Source organism: Papio anubis, chromosome 20 (genome assembly GCF_008728515.1).
Source record: "Papio anubis isolate 15944 chromosome 20, Panubis1.0, whole genome shotgun sequence".
NCBI lineage: Eukaryota > Metazoa > Chordata > Mammalia > Primates > Cercopithecidae > Papio > Papio anubis.
The window spans coordinates 39,759,274-39,777,866 of NC_044995.1; the positions used below are offsets into that span (position 1 = coordinate 39,759,274).

The window sequence follows — 18,593 nt, forward strand, 5'->3', positions numbered from 1 at the left end:
GAGACAGAGTCTCACTCTGTCTCCCAGGCTGGAGTGCAGTGGCGCAATCTCAGCTCACTGCAAGCGCCACCTCCTGAGTTCAGGCCATTCTCCTGTCTCAGCCTCCCAAGTAGCTAGGACTACAGGTGCCTGCCACCATGCCCGACTAATTTTTTTTTTTTTCTTTTTTTTTAGTAGAGACGGGTTTTCACCGTGTTAGCCAGGATGGTCTCTATCTCCTGACATCGTTATCCGCCCGTCTTGGTCTCCCAAAGTGCTGGGATTACAGGCGTGAGCCACTGCACCCGGCCGATTTTCTTTGTGTTTACAAATTACAGTCTCATTCTAGTGACTCTATGCATAATTAGAGAATTTTTGTCTGAGGAAAGTGAGTTCTTTCAATTATCAGGACCAGAGAGATATTAAAATGGGGCAGCAATTGGCCAGATGAGGTGGCTCACGCCTGTAATCCCAGCACTTTGGGAGGCCAAGGCTAACAGATCACCTGAGGTAGGAAATTCGAGACCAGCCTGACCAACATGGAGAAACCCTGTCTCTTCTAAAAATACAAAATTAGCCAGGTGTGGTGGTGCATGGCTGTAATCCCAGCTACTCGGGAGGCTGAGGCAGGAGAATCGCTTGAACACAGGAGTAGGAGGTTGCGGTGAGCCGAGATCGCGCCATTGCACTCCAGCCTGGGCAACAAGAGTGAAACTGTCAAAAAAAAAAAAAAAAAAATTAGCCAGGCATGGTGGCACACCTGCAGTCCCAGCTACTTGGGAGGCTGAGGTGAGAGGATCATCTGAGCCCAATAAATCGAGGCTGCAGTGAACCCTGATCACACCACTGCACTCCACCCTGGGCAATAGAGTGAGACCCTGTCCCCAAAATAAATAAATAAATAAATAAATCTTCCAGGACTGTGATATCTTGGGTAAGTACCTCATCCACTTTAGTTACTTCTGTTCTCCTTATTCCATTCCCTTCTCATTGAGGGAAAACACAGAATGTTGTAACCTCATAATAATCTGCTGTAAATACTGGAATTCTTAGCACAACTCTGAGAAACCCACACCCACAGAGGGTGTGTGGATGTTAATGACGGCTGGCTCACCACCAGAGAGCTTCACTGAGTTTTTCTGGAAAATGTCTCAAAGCAGTTAACCGGAAGAGTTTTGTTTCTGTTTTTTCCTTTTTTTTTTTTTTTTTTTTTTTTTTTTTTTTTGAGACAGGGTCTTCTCTGTCTCATCTGTCTTGGAGGCTAGAGCTCAGTAGCGCCAGCTGGGCTCACTGCAGCCTCGACCTTCTGGGCTCAAGCCATCCTACCGCCTCAGCCTCCAGAATAGCTAGGACTACAGATGCAGGCCACTGTCCCCGGCTAACTTAAATTTTGTGTAGAGACAATCTCCCTATATTGCCTAGGCTGGTCTGGAACACCTGGCCTTAAGTGATCCTCCCACCTTGCTGGCCCAAAGCGCTGGGATTACAGGTATGAGCCACTGCACCTGGCTCCCCTTGGAAGACTTTTATATAGGGACATACAATTGATAGAAGTAAAGATCTTTTTCTTTCTTTCTTTTTTTTTTTTTTTTTTGAGACAGAGTCTCTCTCTGTCACCAGGCTGGAGCACAGTGGCACAATCTCGGCTCACTGCAACCTCGGCCTCCTGGATTCAAGCGATTATCCTGCCTCAGCCTCTCGAGTAGCTGGAACTACGGGTGCGCGCCACTATGCCCAACTAATTTTTGTATTCTTAGTAGAGACGGGGTTTCACCATGTTGGCCAGGATGGTCTCGATCTCTTGACCTCATGATCCTCCCATCTCGGCCTCCCAAAATGTTGGGATTACAGGCGTGAGCCACCGCGCCCAGCCGCAAAGATTTTTAAATAATAAAAACGGGGATCTTCCTGTGTTGACCAGGTTGGTCTTGAACTCTTTGCTTTAAGTGATCCTCCAGTCATGACCTCCCAAAGTGCTAGGATTATAGGCGTGAAACACCGCGCCCTGCCTGTGTTCGGGTCACAGTCTCTTCTAGATTGGATAAAGGGAAAGAAATAAAGGGGGAGAGGGTATGGTTTCATCAATGGAGATTCTCTGCAGATGCAAATTTCTCCCCTCCAAAGGCAGCTTTGCCAGGCCACTTTTGTTTGCGGCCGAGCCACAGTCATTTTACAATCTGTCAAATAAATCTATTTTGGCGTAAAATATTTTAATTTCCTTCACCTCCACTGGACTCTGAGTCTGGAATTTCCTGTGCAGGACAAAGGAGCAGGGACAGCCCATTGAGTGAGGAAGACCACGGTGCCCCCTCTAGCAATTCGGAGCAAATTTGGCTGAAATGCAAATACCCAAAGGGCAAAACGCAGGATGGAAACTCGCTTAGATAATCTGTGGTTGGAACAGGTCAGATCGGTTCTGCAGGGCCCTGTTACCCAGGGCTTCCGCTGTCACTCAGGACCGATGGGACGGGGACTGGAGCCTCATCCAATCAGGGGCGCTGGGGCGGGGTCCTGCCAACTGTCCATCCGGGGAAGGGGAGGCCGCATTCCCGCTCTCCAGACTCCCAGGCGTTTTGCGCCAAAGGGAGGTCGGGATCTTGGTTTTCCGGCCCTGAGAGGGATCAGGTGTCTCCGCCATAGCTTCTGTTGCTCCGTCGCCTGCGCTGTGACTGGACTGTTAAGAGACATCCGTGGAGAAGAGGCCAGGACACCTGGAAGCTGGGAAATGGTGAGTGTACGGGGCCGGGGGTCCCGAGACGGGGGAGGGGCTGGGTGGAACCGGCCCCAACCGGCTCTGGCAGGACGCGGGCCTCCCCGCAGCGACTTCGGGTCTGCAGAGCAGAGTCTCCCTGGCGCAGCTCGGCCCTCGGTCCCCTCGGCCGCAGGGTGGGGTTGGGCCAGCAGCTGGGACCCCGGGCGTCCTGTCCCGCCCCTGCGCTGCGACTGCGACCCCGGCCCCGGAGCCCTCTCTGGGCAACTCCGCGCCCGTAGTCCCGTGTCTCCCCAGATTGTGCGGAGACCACGGGAGGGGCATGGGGGCAATCCTGCCTCGGGTGTGGGGTTCGTGTGGGAGAAGCGGTCGGCTGTGGGGTCCCTAGTCCCGCCTTTTTTCCTGAAAAACTAAATTGAAGGCCAGGTGCAGTGGCTCACGCCTGGGAGGTTGAGGCCGTGGGGGGGATTGCTTCAGCCCAGAAATTCGAGACCTGCCTGGGCAACATACCAAGACCCTAGTTTCTATTAAAAATAAATTTTAAAAAAATTAGCCGGGCGTGGTGCCGCCCACCTGTAGTCCCAGTTACTGGGGAGCTGAGGTGAGAGGATCGCTTGAGGGAGGAGGTTGAGACTGCATTGAGCTGAGATCGCGCCACAGCACTCCAGCCTGGGCAACAGAGCGAGACCCTGTCTCAAACAAAACAAAACAAAAACAACGACAACAGCAACAAACTAAACTGAGGCCTCTTAAAAATTAAAGAGTTTTGTTTCTCAGAATAGGAGTTTGGAAAAAATGAATGAGAAACACCGAGTCATGGCTTGTGGTTTGATAACGAAAAGAGCAAAACTCTGCAAAATAACTTGAACTATGTTCTACGCCGAATATGAGAGAACACCACCAAGGGAAACAACCCCATGTAGCCTCGAGTAAGTGGTCCCCAGGATGTTCGATGGCAGTTTGGTTTTATTCATTTCAGTGAGACAGGAATTGCAGGGAAAAACATGAATCAAGGCATGGAAGGCGGAAAGGGCAGGACACGTAGAAGCGGGGCTTAGAAGGCACAGGTGGTTGATGGATTCTGTAGATGGCAGTTGGTTGAGTGTGAAGTTGTGTCTAAAATTTGAAAGGGGTAGGAAGGAATGTTTAAGTGAAGGGAGTCTGTTACCTGCCATGTAATTCCATCCCTGCCAAAAAACAGATCTGTTTCATTAGATTTTATGAATTCTAAGGCATGACTTGACCCTTGCCTTGCATGGCTTTATGGCTTTAGGTCTTGCAGTTTAGTATTTATCGGCACGAAGTGTCTCTTTGCAGGTTTTTTTTGTTTGTTTTTGTTTTTAAACAGAGCTTCACTCTGTCGCCCAGCCTGGAGTGCAGTGGCGCAGTCTCGGCTCACTGCAACCTCCGCCTCCTAGGTTCAAGCAATTCTCCTGCCTCAGCCTCCCAAGTACCTGTGATTACAGGTGCACGCCACCATGCCCGACTAATTTCTGTGTTTTTAGTAGAGACAGGGTTTCACCATGTTGGCCAAGCTGGTCTCGAACTCCTGACCTCAAATAATCTGCCTGCCTCCGCCTCCCGAAGTGCTAGGATTACAGGACTGAGCCACTGTGCCCGGCCTCTTTGCAGGTCTTATGTCTATTTTAACATGAATGTGGGTCAGTTGCTGCATCTAAACTCCAGAAGGGAGTGTGTAGTGTCTGATCTCCCTTACTGACATAACTGGGAACTTTCAAGTTTTTGGGGGGCCTCCCCTTGGTAAAGAGCCAGTCAGTTGACTTGATTGGGGTGGGATGGGGAGCTTAGGTTTTTATTTTTAGTTTACAGGTTGAAGGATAGGCTTTTATATGGTGCATTAGAATAAAAATCAAAAAAATACTTTATTGGTTACAGTGATGTAGTCGCCTTATTTGGATTTTTCTCCCTTAAATAATTGAAATGATCAGATTCCTATTATAAGGAGATTATTCAAGCGAAAATCTGAGAATTGCCATTCAAGAAAATACAGACTCTAGAGAAATGAGCTTAGAACCCTAGAGCTAAAAGTTAAACTCTTGCCGGGCGCAGTGGCTTGCACCTGTAATCCCAGCACTTTGGGAGGCCGAGGCGGGCGGATCACGAGGTCAGGAGATCCACACCATCCCGGCTAACACAGTGAAACCCCGTCTCTACTAAAAATACAAAAAATTAGCCGGGCGTGGTGGTGGGCATCTGTAGTACCAGCTATTCGGGAGGCTGAGGCAGGAGAATGACGTGAACCCGGGAGGTGGAGCTTGTAGTGAGCTAAGATAGCGCCACTGCACTCCAGCCTGGGCGACAGAGAGAGACTCTGTCTCAAAAAAATAATAATAATAATAAAATAAATAAATAAATAAATAAATAAAATGAAATAAAAGTTAAACTCTTGACCTAGTGTCGTGTCCCAAACCTGTAATCCCAGCTTTGTGAGACTGAGGCAGGATGATTGCTTGAGACCAGGAGTTGGAGACCAGCCTTGGTAATACAACAAGACCCATCTCTAGAAAAGAAAAATAGAAAAATTAGATGGGCATGGTTGCACCCACCTGTAGTTCCTGCTACAAGGGAGGCTGAGGCAGGAGGATCACGGGACAGCAGGAGTTTGATGCTGCAGTGAGCCATTATCGAATCTGACATTCCAGCTTAAGACATTGTAATGGCCATGAAGTCTTTGTGTGAGAAAGGTAAGAGGAAAGTTAATCTATAATGAAGATCAAGAGAAAAGAGGCCCTTCCTGGCTCTGTTCGGGCATTTTCAATATTTTACAAAAGAATATAGGTAAGAAAGAAGGCCAATCTATACTCAGGGACAGGAAGGATCCAGCTGGCTATGCTACTACTGCCAGGCAGATGATTCAACCCAGAATCACATTGCTTTAAACCTCAAGATAGGTTTTACATTTTCACCAGCATTTGGTGATGTCAGGGTTTGGATTTTAGCCACTCCACCCAACAACAATTCAGTGGTGCCTCATTGTTTTCATTTGCTCTTCTCTAATGGCATGCTATTTTTTGACTGGTTGGTTGTTTTCTTACCGAGTTTTGCAAGTTCTTTCTATCTTTGAGTAGCAGTCCTTCATCACATAGGTGTCTTGCAAATATTTTGCTCCAGTCTGCAGCCTGTATTTTCATTATGTTAAGTGGGTTTTCCAAACAGAAAGCTTTTTTATTGTTATTTTTATTTATTATTGCTATTTTTTGAGACAGGATCTCACTTTGTCACCCAGGCTGGAGTGCAGTGGTACAGTCTTGGCTCATTGCCACCTCAACCTCCCAGGCTCCAGCGATCCTCCTGCCTCCACCCCACAAGTAGCTGGGACTACAGGGGTGCACCATTGTGCATGGGTAATTTTTTTTTTTTTTTGTTGAGAGGGTATTTTGCCACGTTACCCAGGCTGGTGTCCACCTCCTGAGCTCAAGTGATCTGCCTGCCTCAGTCTCCCAAAGTGGTGGATTACAGCTGTGAGCCACTGCACCTGACCCAAAACAGAAAGATTTAATTTGAATGAAGACCAATGTATTAATTTTCTCATTCACAGATCATGCTTTTGTGCTGTATGTGAACACTTATTACCAAATCCAAGGTTGTTTCTTTTTTTTGTTTGTTTTTTGTTTTGTTTTGTTTTGAGACAGAGGCTCACTCTATTGCCCAGGCTGGAGTACAGTGGCATGATCTCAGCTCACTGCAGCCTCAGCGATTCTCCTGCCTCAGCCTCCCAAGTAGCTGGGATTACAGGCACCTGCTGCCGCGCCCGGCTAATTTTTGTATTTTAGTAGAGACAGGGTTTCACCATCTTGGCCAGGCTGGTCTTGAACTCCTGACCTTGTGATCCTTCCGCCTCAGCCTCCCAAAGTGCTGGGATTATAGGCGTGAGCCACCACACCTAGCCTAATCCAAGGTTGTTTTGATTTTCACATGTATTATGTTCTAGAAGTTGTGGATTTTGCGTTTTCCATTTGAGTAAATGATGCATTTTGGGTCAGTTTTATGATAGTCGTACATTCTGTATCTCATTCATTTCATTGCATATCGTAGTCCAGGTGTTTCAGTACCATTTGTTGAAAAGACTGTAGTATATCTATTGAGTTGCCTTGGCTCATTTATGAAAGATTTGTTTATTTTGTTGAGTTTATTTATAAGTTCTCCATTGTGTTCTGTGATGTAGTTATGCAGTCTTTCGAAATACCACACTGTCCTGATGACTGTAGGTTTATATGAAGTCTTTTTGTCAGGTGTTGTTTATAAGTATTGTGTTGGCCATTTTGGGTCTTGATATGTTTTGGATATTTGACCCCTCCAAACCTCATGTTGAAATCTGATCCCAGTGCTGGAAGTGAGGCCTAGTGGGAGGTATTTGGGCAATGAGAGTGGAACCCTCATGAATGACTTGGTGCCCATCCCACAATAACGAGGGAGTTCTTGCTCTGCTAGTTTACAGGAGAGCCGACTGTTTAAAAAATGGTGACTGGGCATGGTGGCTCATGCCTGTAATCCTAGCACTTTGGGAGGCCAAAGCAGGCGGATCACCTGAGGTCAGCAGTTTGAGACCAGCCTGGCCAACATGGTGAAACTCTTTCTCTTCTAAAAATACAAAAATTAGCCTGGCATGGTGGCGGGCACCTGTAATCCCAGCTACTCGGGAGGCTTAGGCAGGAGAATCGCTTGAACCTGGGAGGCGGAGGTTGCAGTGAGCTGAGATCGTGCCACTGCACTCCAGCCTGGGCAACAGAGCCAGACTCCATCTCAAAAAAAAAAAAAAAAAACAAAACCATGGCATCTGCTCCACCCTTTGTTCCCTCTTTTACATGTGATACCCTAACTCCTCTTGCATTCCATGAGTAAAAGCTTCCTGAGGCCCTCACCTAAAGGCAGGCAAACACTAATGCCATGCTTCTTGGACAGCCTGTAGAGCCATGAGCCAAATAAATTTTTCTTTACGTATTATCCAGCCACAGGTATTTCTTTATAGAAATATAAAACTAACATAAGTCTTTTGCCTTTTTGTATTTCTGCCTCAGTTTGTACACTGGTATGGGCAGTGACAAAGTCTATATGCCTGCTAGAATCACTGCATGTATTTTTTTTTTTTTGACACGGAGACTCGCTTTGTCGCCCAGGCTGGAGTGCACTAGCACAATCTCAGCTCACTGCAACCTCTGCCTCCCGGGTTCAAGCGATTCTCCTGCCTCAGTCTTCCAAGTAGCTGGAATTATAGACCTGCGCCACCATGCCTCGCTAATTTTTGTATTTTTAGTAGAGACAGGGTTTTGTCATGTTGGCCAGGCTGGTCTTGAACTCCTGACCTCAGGTGATTCACCCGCCTTGGCTTCCCAAAGTGCTGGGATTACAGGCATAAACTACCGCACCCAGCCGTGCATGTGTATTTACTATAAATCTGGAAGACTTTTTTTTTTTTTTTTGAGATGGAGTCTCACTCTGTTGCGCAGGCTGGAGTGCAGTGGTGCGATCTAGGCTCACTGTAACTTCCGCCCCCCCAGGTTCAAGCGATTCTCCTGCCTCAGCCTTCCGAATAGCTGGGATTACAGGTGCCTGCCACCGCACCCGGCTAATTTTTGTATTTTTAGAGAGACGGGGTTTCACCATCTTGGCCAGATTGGTCTTGAACTCCTGACCTCGTGATCCACCTGCCTCGCCTCCCAAAGTGCTGGGATTACAGGCGTGAGCCACTGCGTCCGGCCTAGGCTTTTATTTTCTGACCTGGTGGGCCTAGTAGCATCTCTTTTCCCAAGCTGAGTAGAAGGCATGAGAGCAGACATCCTTGTCTGTGTCTTATCTTTGGGAGAAAGCAGTTAGTCCTTCACCATCACGAATGAGGGTAGTTTTGCATTTTTTATATATACCTTATAGTAGGTTAAGGAAGTTACTTTGTATTATTAGTTTATTGAGTTTTGTTTGTTTGTTTGTTTGTTTTTTGAGACGGAGTCTCACTGTGTCGCCCAGGCTGGAGTGCAGTGGCCGGATCTCAGCTCACTGCAAGCTCTGCCTCCCGGGTTTACGCCATTCTCCTGCCTCAGCCTCCCGAGTAGCTGGGACTACAGGCGCCCGCCACCTCGCCCGGCTAGTTTTTTGTATTTTTAGTAGGAACGGGGTTTCACCATGTTAGCCAGGATGGTCTCGATCTCCTGACCTTGTGATCCGCCCGTCTCGGCCTCCCAAAGTGCTGGGATTACAGGCTTGAGCCACCGCGCCCAGCCGTTTGTTTGTTTTTTTAAGACTGAGTCTCGCTCTGTCACCCAGGCTGGGGTTTACAATGATGCGATCTCGGCCCACTGCAACCTCCGCCTCCTGGGTTCAAGTGATTCTCCTACCGCAGCCTCCCGGGTAGCTGGGATTACAGGCACATGCTACCACACCCGGCTAATTTTTTGTATTTTTAGTAGAGACGGGGTTTCACCATGCTGGCTAGGCTGGTCTCGAACTCTTGACCTTGTGATCCTCCCGCCTCGGCATCCCAAAGTGTTGGGATTACAGGCATGAGTCACTGCACCCAGCCGAGCGTTTTTATCATGAAGAGATGTTGAGGTTTATCATATGCTTTCTCTGCATCTATTAGGATGTTCTTGTGTTGTTTTCTGTTGATCCTATACTATTATGGTGTATTGCATGAATGGATTTTCAGAGGTGAGAGCAGCATTGCTTTCCTGAATTGAATGCCACTTCGTCACAGGATATGATATATGTTACAGGATTCTCTTTTCCAATATGTTGGTGAGGTGTTTTCTGTTGAAATTTAAAGGAGATATTCATGTACAGTATTTTAATAGAATCTCACATTATCTAGTACAGGATATAGTGCGTGTGTGTATATATACACATATACATGGACATATGCTGCATTTGTATATAGTATATAGTTTAGTTATGGTAGGTAATTGGTAAATATTACATGTAACATGTATATGATATATAAGTGCCACATATAAATGGTATTAGACTATATAGCATTATAGTGTTATAGCGTAAACTTATATACTTTTATCCTCCATAGCATAGTGAGTTTCATTTCCTTATTAGCCTGCAGAATACACCAGTCTCATCCTCCTCTGGGAACAAAGGAGAACCTCACCCTCTTGTTGCTACAGAATGTGCCACCCAAAAATATTCATGATCTTAGGTTTAGGAAGAAGATTCTGTAATATGACAAGAGAAACACTAGGAACAAAGAAAAAGTATGTAATTTTGACTACATTAAAATTTAAGCTTTTCTGTTTTGAAAGACACAATGAAGAAATACAGGAGTATGGTCAAGGTTAGTGGCTCACATTTGGAATCCCAGAACTTAGAAGGCTGAGGTAAGGGGATCTCTTGAGCCCAGGAGTTTAAGACCAACCTGGGAAACATAATGAGACCATGTCTCTACAAAAAATAAAAAAAAAACCCAGGTGTGGTGGCATGCTCCAGTGAGCCCAGGTACTCAGAAGGCTGTGGTGGGAGGATTGCTTGACCCCGGAGGTTGAGTCTGAAGTGAGCTGTGATTGCACTACTGCACTCCAGCCTGGATGACGGAGTGAGACTCTGTCTCAGAAATTTTTTTTTTTTTTTTTTTGAGATGGAGTCTCGCTCTGTTGCCCAGGCTGGAGTGCAGTGGCACGATCTCAGCTCACTGCAAGCTCTGCCTCTCGGGTTCACGCCATTCTCCTGCCTCAGCCTCCTGAGTAGCTGGGACTACAGGTGCCCGCCACCACGCCCAGTTAATTTTTTGTATTTTTAGTAGAGACGGGGTTTCACCGTGGTCTCGATCTCCTGACCTTGTGATCCGCCCGCCTCGGCCTCCCAAAGTGCTGGGATTACAGGCGTGAGCCACCGCGCCCGGCTGTCTCAGAAAATTAAAAAAATAAAGAAAGAAAGAAATACAAGAGTATAGGGTCTTGCCACTCAGAAGACAGCTGATCTTAGCAGCTGAGCAGATTCAAGCCTGGTTACTGCATGGTTTGTAGAATGTATGAGAATACTGCTTGCTATAGGCTTTTCTTAAAAAAAAAAAAAAAAAAGAAGAAGAAGAAGAAGAAAAAAGAAATTGCAAAGAGTATTCACCAAATGGAAGAAAAACTTGAAAAGTCTACACCTGGTCCTCACATATATCCGTATCAGTTGGAACCCCAGTCTCCTTTATGACACAAGGTTAGGGCTGAATTGGCAGACAGGACTCCCAGGCACTGTGTCCCATCACTGCAGGAGGTGAGCTCCACCGTGGAACACTGTCTGGGTAATTGTGTATCCACAGTCTCCCATCTCACCCAGTTTATGGAGTGACAACAAGGAGTGGTCATGAGGAGAGAAGTCTGACCCAGAGTTTTGGATTTGTGAGTGGGAGATACTCTCAGAACACCCTCCTTCCTTCCCACAGGGAGACAGCATATTATCCCCTATGCATTCCAGACTTGTGAAGAAGGGTTTCAGGTCTAAGTCCCTGTCTCTTGTAAAAAGAGACTGTACTGAAATCAAGTTAAAAATGTCAAAGGCGGCTTTATTCAGGACAGTTGTGATGTGGGTCATGAGAACTGTGATATGGGAGAGAGATTGACCTCAGCCTTGCATGCAGCAACAACAGTATGGAACCTAGAGCTCAAGGGTAAAATGAGGGAGAGGATGGAACTTGGTGAGGTATCAAGGGTTACAGAAGAGAAAGTGGATGAGTTTTCATGAATAGGGGTAACAGAACTTCATTGGGTATCAAGTTTGGAGGGGCCGGGGTGGGGATTCTCTGAACTCCCTTAGAAGGATCTTTGCTATAACTGGGCTTTGTAGGACAAGGTCAAAGCCTTGTCAGAGAGAGTCCTTGAGACCCCCACAGCTACCTTTTCATGGGGATGACAACAAATCCTTAAATTTCTGATTCCTTTCCCGCATTCCAAAGCACTCACTTCCCCTCTCTAATCCACATCTTCATCAGTGTGTCCACCGTGATACATTTGAAAGAGCTGTAGTATTTTGTTTTTCATTTTTCCACAGATCCATCAATGATTGCATTGGAAACTTTTTTTTTGAGACGGAGTCTCGCTCTGTCACCCAGGCTGGAGTGCAGTGGCCGGATCTCAGCTCACTGCAAGCTCCGCCTCCCGGGTTTAGGCCATTCTCCTGCCTCAGCCTCCGGAGTAGCTGGGACTTCCCTGGCGCCCGCCACCTCGCCTGGCTAAGATTTTTGGATTTTTTTTTTTTTTTTTTTTGAGATGGAGTCTGGCTTTGTCGCCCAGGCAGGTGCGGTGGCGATCTGCGGCTCACTGCAAGCTCAGCCTCCCGGGTTCCGCGCCATTCTCCTGCCTCAGCCTCCCAGTAGCTGGGACTACAGGCGCCCGCCACCACACCCGGCTAATTTTTGGTATTTTCCAAATGCGGACGGGGTTTCACCCGTGTTAGCCAGGATGGTCTCGATCTCCTGACCTCGTGATCCACCGCCTCGGCCTCCCAAAGTGCTGGGATTACAGGCATGAAACCTGCGCCCGGCCTGTTGGAAACTTTTCTCTTTTGTTTATGAATACTTTTCCGTGAGAGGAAACTCAATAACCACCTGAGGCCGAAGCGGTGGCTCAAGCCTGTAATCCCCAACACCTGAAGACGAACGAGTGGATCAAGCGTCAGAATCAGCCTAACTAACCTAGTGAAACCCGTCTCTACTAAAAATACAAAACTAACCCGAGGAGGCGTGCTTGGCCTGACCAACTACTGAAGAACTGAACAGAAACTCTTGAGCGGCTGCAGTGGCTAATCGGCCACTTTCCAGCCTAACAGACTCGCCTAAAAGCTCCCTGGCTTTTGTTGTGTAAAATACTTAGGCCAGGCAGGGTGTGGTGGCTCATGCCTGTAATCCTAGCACTTTGGGAGGCCAAGGCAGGCGGATCACTTGAGGTCGGGAGTTCAAGACCAGCCTAATCAACATGGAGAAACCCCATCTCTACTAAAAATACAAAATTAGCCAGGCGTGGTGGTGCGTGCCTGTAATCCCAGCTACTTGGGAGGCTTAGGCAGGAGAATTGCTTGAAGCCGGGAGGTGGAGGTTGCAGTGAGCCGAGAGCGCACCATTGCACTCCAGTCCAGGCAACAAGAGTGAAACTCCATCTGAGAAAAAAAAAAAAAAGAAAGAAAATACTAATGCCGAATGATTCCTGATGTTGAACCCTTTTTCATGTGCTTGTCACTTGAATGTATCTTTGAGAAATGTCATTGAAATACTTTGCCCACCTTTTAATCAATTAGGTTTTTACTTGGCACAGTATTTTATTAATTTAAATTATTATTAAGTAAAAAATGTAAATTTTACCAGCTTATGCAATTTTAACTGTACAGTTGATTTAGTTAGACAACTCTACATAACTTATTTAAGTGAACCATACTGTACTTTTCTTTTTGTGACTACCTTGGCTGTTAGCATAGCATCCTGAATTTTCATGCTTGTTGTAACAAGGGACAGGTTGCTATTTTCAAAGATTAAATAATATTCCATTGCGCATATATATATATATATATATATACACACCACATTTTTGTTATGCATTCAGCCATCAGTGAATGGACAAGTGGATTGATGCAGCTCTTGGCTTTTTTTTTTTTTTTTTTTTGAGACTAAGTTTTGCTCTGTCGCTAGCCTGGAGTGCAGTGGTGCAATCTCAGCTCACTGCAACCTCCGACTCACTTGTTCAAGCAATTCTCCTGCCTCAGCCTCTCGAGTAGCTGGGAATACAGGCATATGCCACCGCCACCACACCAGCTAATTTTTGTATTTTTAGAAGAGAAGGGGTTTCACTATGTTGGCCAGGATGGTCTCGATCTCCTGACCTTGTGATCCACCCGCCTTGGCCTCCCAAAGTTGGCTATTATTAACAGTGGTTTTCAAATGTGTCTTCAAGATCTGGATTTCACTTTTTTTTTTTTTTTAATTGAAAATAAGTAGGCCAGGCACGGTGGCTCAAGCCTATAATCCCAGCACTTTGGGAGGCCGAGACGGGAGGATCACGAGGTCAGGAGATCGAGACCATACTGGCTAACACGGTGAAACCCCGTCTCTACTAAAAATAAAAAAATAAAAATTAACCGGGCGTGGTGGCGGGCACCTGTAGTCCCAGCTACTTGGGAGGCTGAGGCAGGAGAATGGCGTAAACCTGGGAGGCGGAGCTTGCAGTGAGCTGAGATCCAGCCACTGTACTCCAGCCTGGGTGACAGAGCGAGACTCCGTTTCAAAAAAAAAAAAAAAAGGAAGAAAGAAAATAAGTAGACACAAAAGTGGGTTGCTGAAAGATATGTTAATTTTGGCCGGGTGCATTGGCTCACGCCTGTAATCCCAACACTTTGGGAGGCCGAGACGGGTGGATCACGAGGTCAGGAGTTCAAAACTAGCCTGGCCAAGATGGTGAAGCCCCGTCTCTACTAAAAACAATACAAAAATTAACCAGGCATGGTGGCGGACACCTGTAATCCCAGCCACCCAGGAGGCTGAGGCAGAGAATTGCTTGAACCTGGGAGGCTGAGGTTGCAGTGAGCCGAGATTGCGCCACTGCACTCCAGTCTGGGTGACAGAGTGAGACTCTATCTCAAAAAAAAAAAAAAATAGATATGGTAATTATATTATTTTTTCAGGTACCATCATACTATTTCATAGGGGCTGAGCCATTTATCATCCTTTGGACAGAGCACATGCGGTTCATCTTCTCTCTTGATGGTGTTCTCTCACACCATTTCTTTTTATTTATTTATTTATTTTGTTTTTGAGACAGAGTCTAGTTCTGTCACCCAGGCTGGAATGCAGTGGCACCATCTCGGCTCACTGCAACCTCCACCTCCCAAGTTCAAGTGATTCTCCTGCCTCAGCCTCCTGAGTAGCTGGATTACAGGCGTCCACCAGCATGCCCAGCTAATTTTTGTATTTTTAGTAGAGACAGGGTTTCACTATGTTGGCCAGGGTAATCTCAAACTCCTGACCTTGTGATCTGCCTGCCTTAGCCTCTCAAAGTGCTGGGATTACAGGCGTGAGCCACTGCGCCCGGACACTCTCACACCATTTCACACAAAAGTTTTTACATTTGATAAATATTTGCCTTTTTGTTGACACTAGACACCCTGGAGTTTTTGCCTCTCAATCTTGTTCCCGTTCAACCTTCAGCAATTCATCAATTGTAATTCAGGCTTTTCTACCCAAGCACAGTTTCCAAGAAAGGTTTCTGCTCTTGATTTTTTGTTTTAGTTAGTTATGACTCTTATCAGTCAGATTGGTAGGGACTCTGCCAGGCATGGTGGCTTATATCTATAATCCCAGCACTTTGGGAGGCCGAGGCTGGCGGATCACTTGTGGTCAGGAGTTCGAGACCAGTCTGTCCAACATGGTGAAACCCCGTCTCTACTAAAAATACAAAAATTGGCTGGGCATGGTGGCAGGCACCTGTAATCGCAGCTGCTTGGGAGACTGAAGCATGAGAATCACTGGAACCCGCGAGGCGGAGGTTGCAATGAGCCAGATCATGCCGCTGCACTCCAGCCTGGATGACAGAGTGAGACTCTGTCCAAAAAATAATAATAATTTTAAAAAAAGAATTTCTTTATGGAAGACAGTGAGTGTTGATAGAGTAAAAAGTCTGATGACTAAATCATGGAATAAATGTTTAGAGTCCATAGCACCATGGAACTTTGTAGGAATAGAGTATAGGAACCCCGTGCTGTCAGTCTCACCCATGTTTCTTTATACATGTGGAATGTTTCAGGATTCAGTGGCCTTTGAGGATGTAGATGTGAACTTCACCCAGGATGAGTGGGCTTTGCTGGATCCTTCCCAGAAGAATCTCTACAGAGATGTGATGCAGGAAACCTTCAGGAACCTGGCTTCTGTAGGTAAGGATAACAATATTACTTTCCTCAGTGAATTAGAGAACAAGTGTTTCTAGCTTGTCAGTAGTGTTGAGTGATTTGGAGTGTGGACAGGGAATAGGAATATGAATAAATGTGACAAGGCTGCAGTGTACCATGAACTTAGAATTTAGTACTTTTTTCATAATTTTACTAATTCAGGACTATTTTTCTGGTTCTGTATTTTAGGAAAAAAATGGAAAGATCAGAAAATTGAAGATGAGTACAAAAATCCCAGGAGAAACCTAAGGTAATTCACACTCACAAGAAAAAGCAGTGTCTCTCTAGACAATCATAGAATGGAAGAAAATGTTAAAAAGAAGCAAACAAGAAATAAACCAAGGCCGGGTACAGTGGCTCACGCCTGTAATCCCAGCACTTTGGGAGGCTGAGACAGGCGGATCACAAGGTCAGGAGATCAAGACCATCCTGGCTAACACGGTGAAACCCCGTCTCTACTAAAAATACAAAAAAATTAGCCAGGTGTGGTGGCGGGCGCCTGTAGTCCCAGCTACTCGGAAGGCTGAGGCAGGAGAATGGCATTAACCTGGGAGGCGGAGCTTGCAGTGAGCCGAGATCGCGCCACGCACTCCAGCCTGGGCGACAGAGTGAAATTCCGTCTCAAAAAAAAAAAAGAAAGAAGCCAAGTTCCACTGTATTTATTCTTATAAAATTTTCTCTAGGACCAGGCATAGTGGCTCATGCCTGTAATCCCAGCACTTTGGGAGGCCGAGGCGGGGGGATCACGAGGTCAGGAGATTGAGACCATCCTGGCTAATGTGGTGAAACCCTGTCTCTACTAAAAATACAAAAAAATTAGCCGGGCGTGGTGGCGGGCGCCTGTAGTCCCAGTTACTTGGAGGCTGAGGCAGGAGAATGGCGTGAACCCGGGAGGCGGAGCTTACAGTGACCCGAGATTGCACCACTGCACTCCATCCGGGGCGATTGAGCAAGACTCCATCTCAAAAAAAAAAAAAATTCTCTAAAAACATATTTAAGTGTGACACAGGCTGAACATCATGGCTCAAGCCAGCCCTTTGGGAGGTTCAGGTCAGAGATTGCTTGAGCTGAAGAGTTTGAGGCTACACTCGGCCATGATAGCACCATTACACTCTAGCCTGGGTTAAAGGGCAAGACCCTGACTTAGAAGCAATAAAATTGACAAAGACGGTTAGTACTTGTAAAAGAGTTTACCTGAAAATAGTGTTGGCAGGGCCCAGGTGCATGCCTGTAATCCTAACACTTTAAGAGGCTGAGGTGGGCGGATTGCTTGAGTCTAGGAGTTTGAGACCAGTCAGGGAAATGTGACAAAACCCCATCTCTAGCAAATATTCAAAAACTAGCCGGGCATGATGGTGTATACTTGCAGCCTCAGCTAATCAGGAGGCTGAAGTGGCAGGATGGCTTCAGATAGGGAGATGGAGGTTGCAGTGAGCTGAGATCTCACAACTGCACTCCAGCCTGGATAACAGAGTGAGACCCTGTTTTAAAAAGTGTTAAGAAGCCCTATGTTAACATTATCTTTCTCGATAACAGGTATAGCTGGGCCGTCTTGTAGAGCATGTGGTCTGTTCATGTTCAGACAGGGCAGAAAACCTACACATTGCTGGACAGTGTTAGAAATGCAAGTGCAATGACTTGTTAATGAATATCAAATCAGTGATAAAGAAACCCATTATGATATACTTCTCATTGTTCACAGAGGTCTTATGGGAGAGAGACTCTTAGAAAGTAAAAAAGATCATCAGCATGGAGAAGTTTTGACCCAGGTTCCAGATGACATACTGAAGAAGAAAACTCCTCCTCGAGTAAAATCACGTGGAGAAGTCAGCATGGGTCATGCATCCCTTAATAGGCACCACAGAGCTGACACTGGCCACAAGACATATGAGTATCAGGAATATGGACAGAAGCCATATAAATGTACATACTGTAAGAAAGCCTTCAGTGATCTCCCCTACTTTCGAACACATGAATGGGCTCACACTGGAGGGAAACCTTATGATTGTGAGGAATGTGGAAAAAGCTTTATTTCCCGTTCAAGCATTCGAAGACACAGGATAATGCACAGTGGAGATGGACCCTATAAATGTAACTTTTGTGGAAAAGCCTTGATGTGTCTCAGTTTGTATCTTATCCATAAACGAACTCACACTGGAGAGAAACCATATGAATGTAAACAGTGTGGGAAAGCCTTTAGTCATTCTGGTAGCCTTCGAATACATGAAAGAACTCACACTGGGGAGAAGCCTTATGAATGCAGTGAATGTGGTAAAGCATTCCACAGTTCCACATGCCTCCATGCACATAAAATAACTCACACTGGGGAGAAGCCATATGAATGTAAACAGTGTGGGAAAGCGTTTGTTTCTTTCAATTCCGTTCGATATCATGAAAGGACTCACACTGGAGAGAAGCCCTATGAATGTAAGCAATGTGGAAAAGCCTTCAGATCTGCCTCACACCTTCGAACACATGGAAGGACTCACACTGGAGAGAAACCCTATGCATGTAAACAATGTGGGAAAGCCTTTGGATGTGCCTCGAGCCTTAAAATCCATGAAAGGACTCACACTGGAGAAAAACCCTGTAGTTCCAACACTTTGAAAGGCCAAGGCAAGAAGATCGCTTAATTCACATAAGATTCTTTGAAGCTATTGAATCCAATCATGGTAAAAATGTGTTTCCCTCAAATCATGGGAACCATCGCAAAATTATTCTGAAGCTTCTGCAGTCACTGTCATCTGACAGCATTCAGAAATAAATGCCAGTAGCCCAGGAGCAAAAAGTTTTTGGGGTAGTTTAGCTGAGGCTTCACTCAGAGACCTAGGACACAGAGTTGGAAATAACTCTTAAGAGAGACACACTTCCAGTAAGACCTTAAGACAGTTCTGTCATAAAAAAAATATAAGGTCTGGCTGGCACAGTGGCTCAAGCGTATAATCCCAGCACTTTGGGAGGCCGAGGCGGGCAGACCACGAGGTCAGGAGTTTGAGACCAGCCTGGCCAATATGGTGAAACCCCATCTCTA

The 18,593-nt window shown here is 46.2% G+C and overlaps 1 protein-coding gene across 1 annotated transcript; it reads left to right on the forward strand.

Annotated features, from left to right (window-relative positions):
- The first annotated feature begins 2,493 nt into the window (after nucleotides 1-2,493).
- On the forward strand, nucleotides 2,494-18,593 carry LOC101023373 (zinc finger protein 625). The gene is made up of 4 exons (XM_003914966.5): nucleotides 2,494-2,707; nucleotides 15,421-15,547; nucleotides 15,752-15,812; nucleotides 17,265-18,593. The coding sequence occupies exons 1-4, from the start codon at nucleotides 2,705-2,707 to the stop codon at nucleotides 18,193-18,195; spliced, it is 1,122 nt and encodes a 373-aa protein (XP_003915015.3). The 5' UTR covers nucleotides 2,494-2,704; the 3' UTR covers nucleotides 18,196-18,593.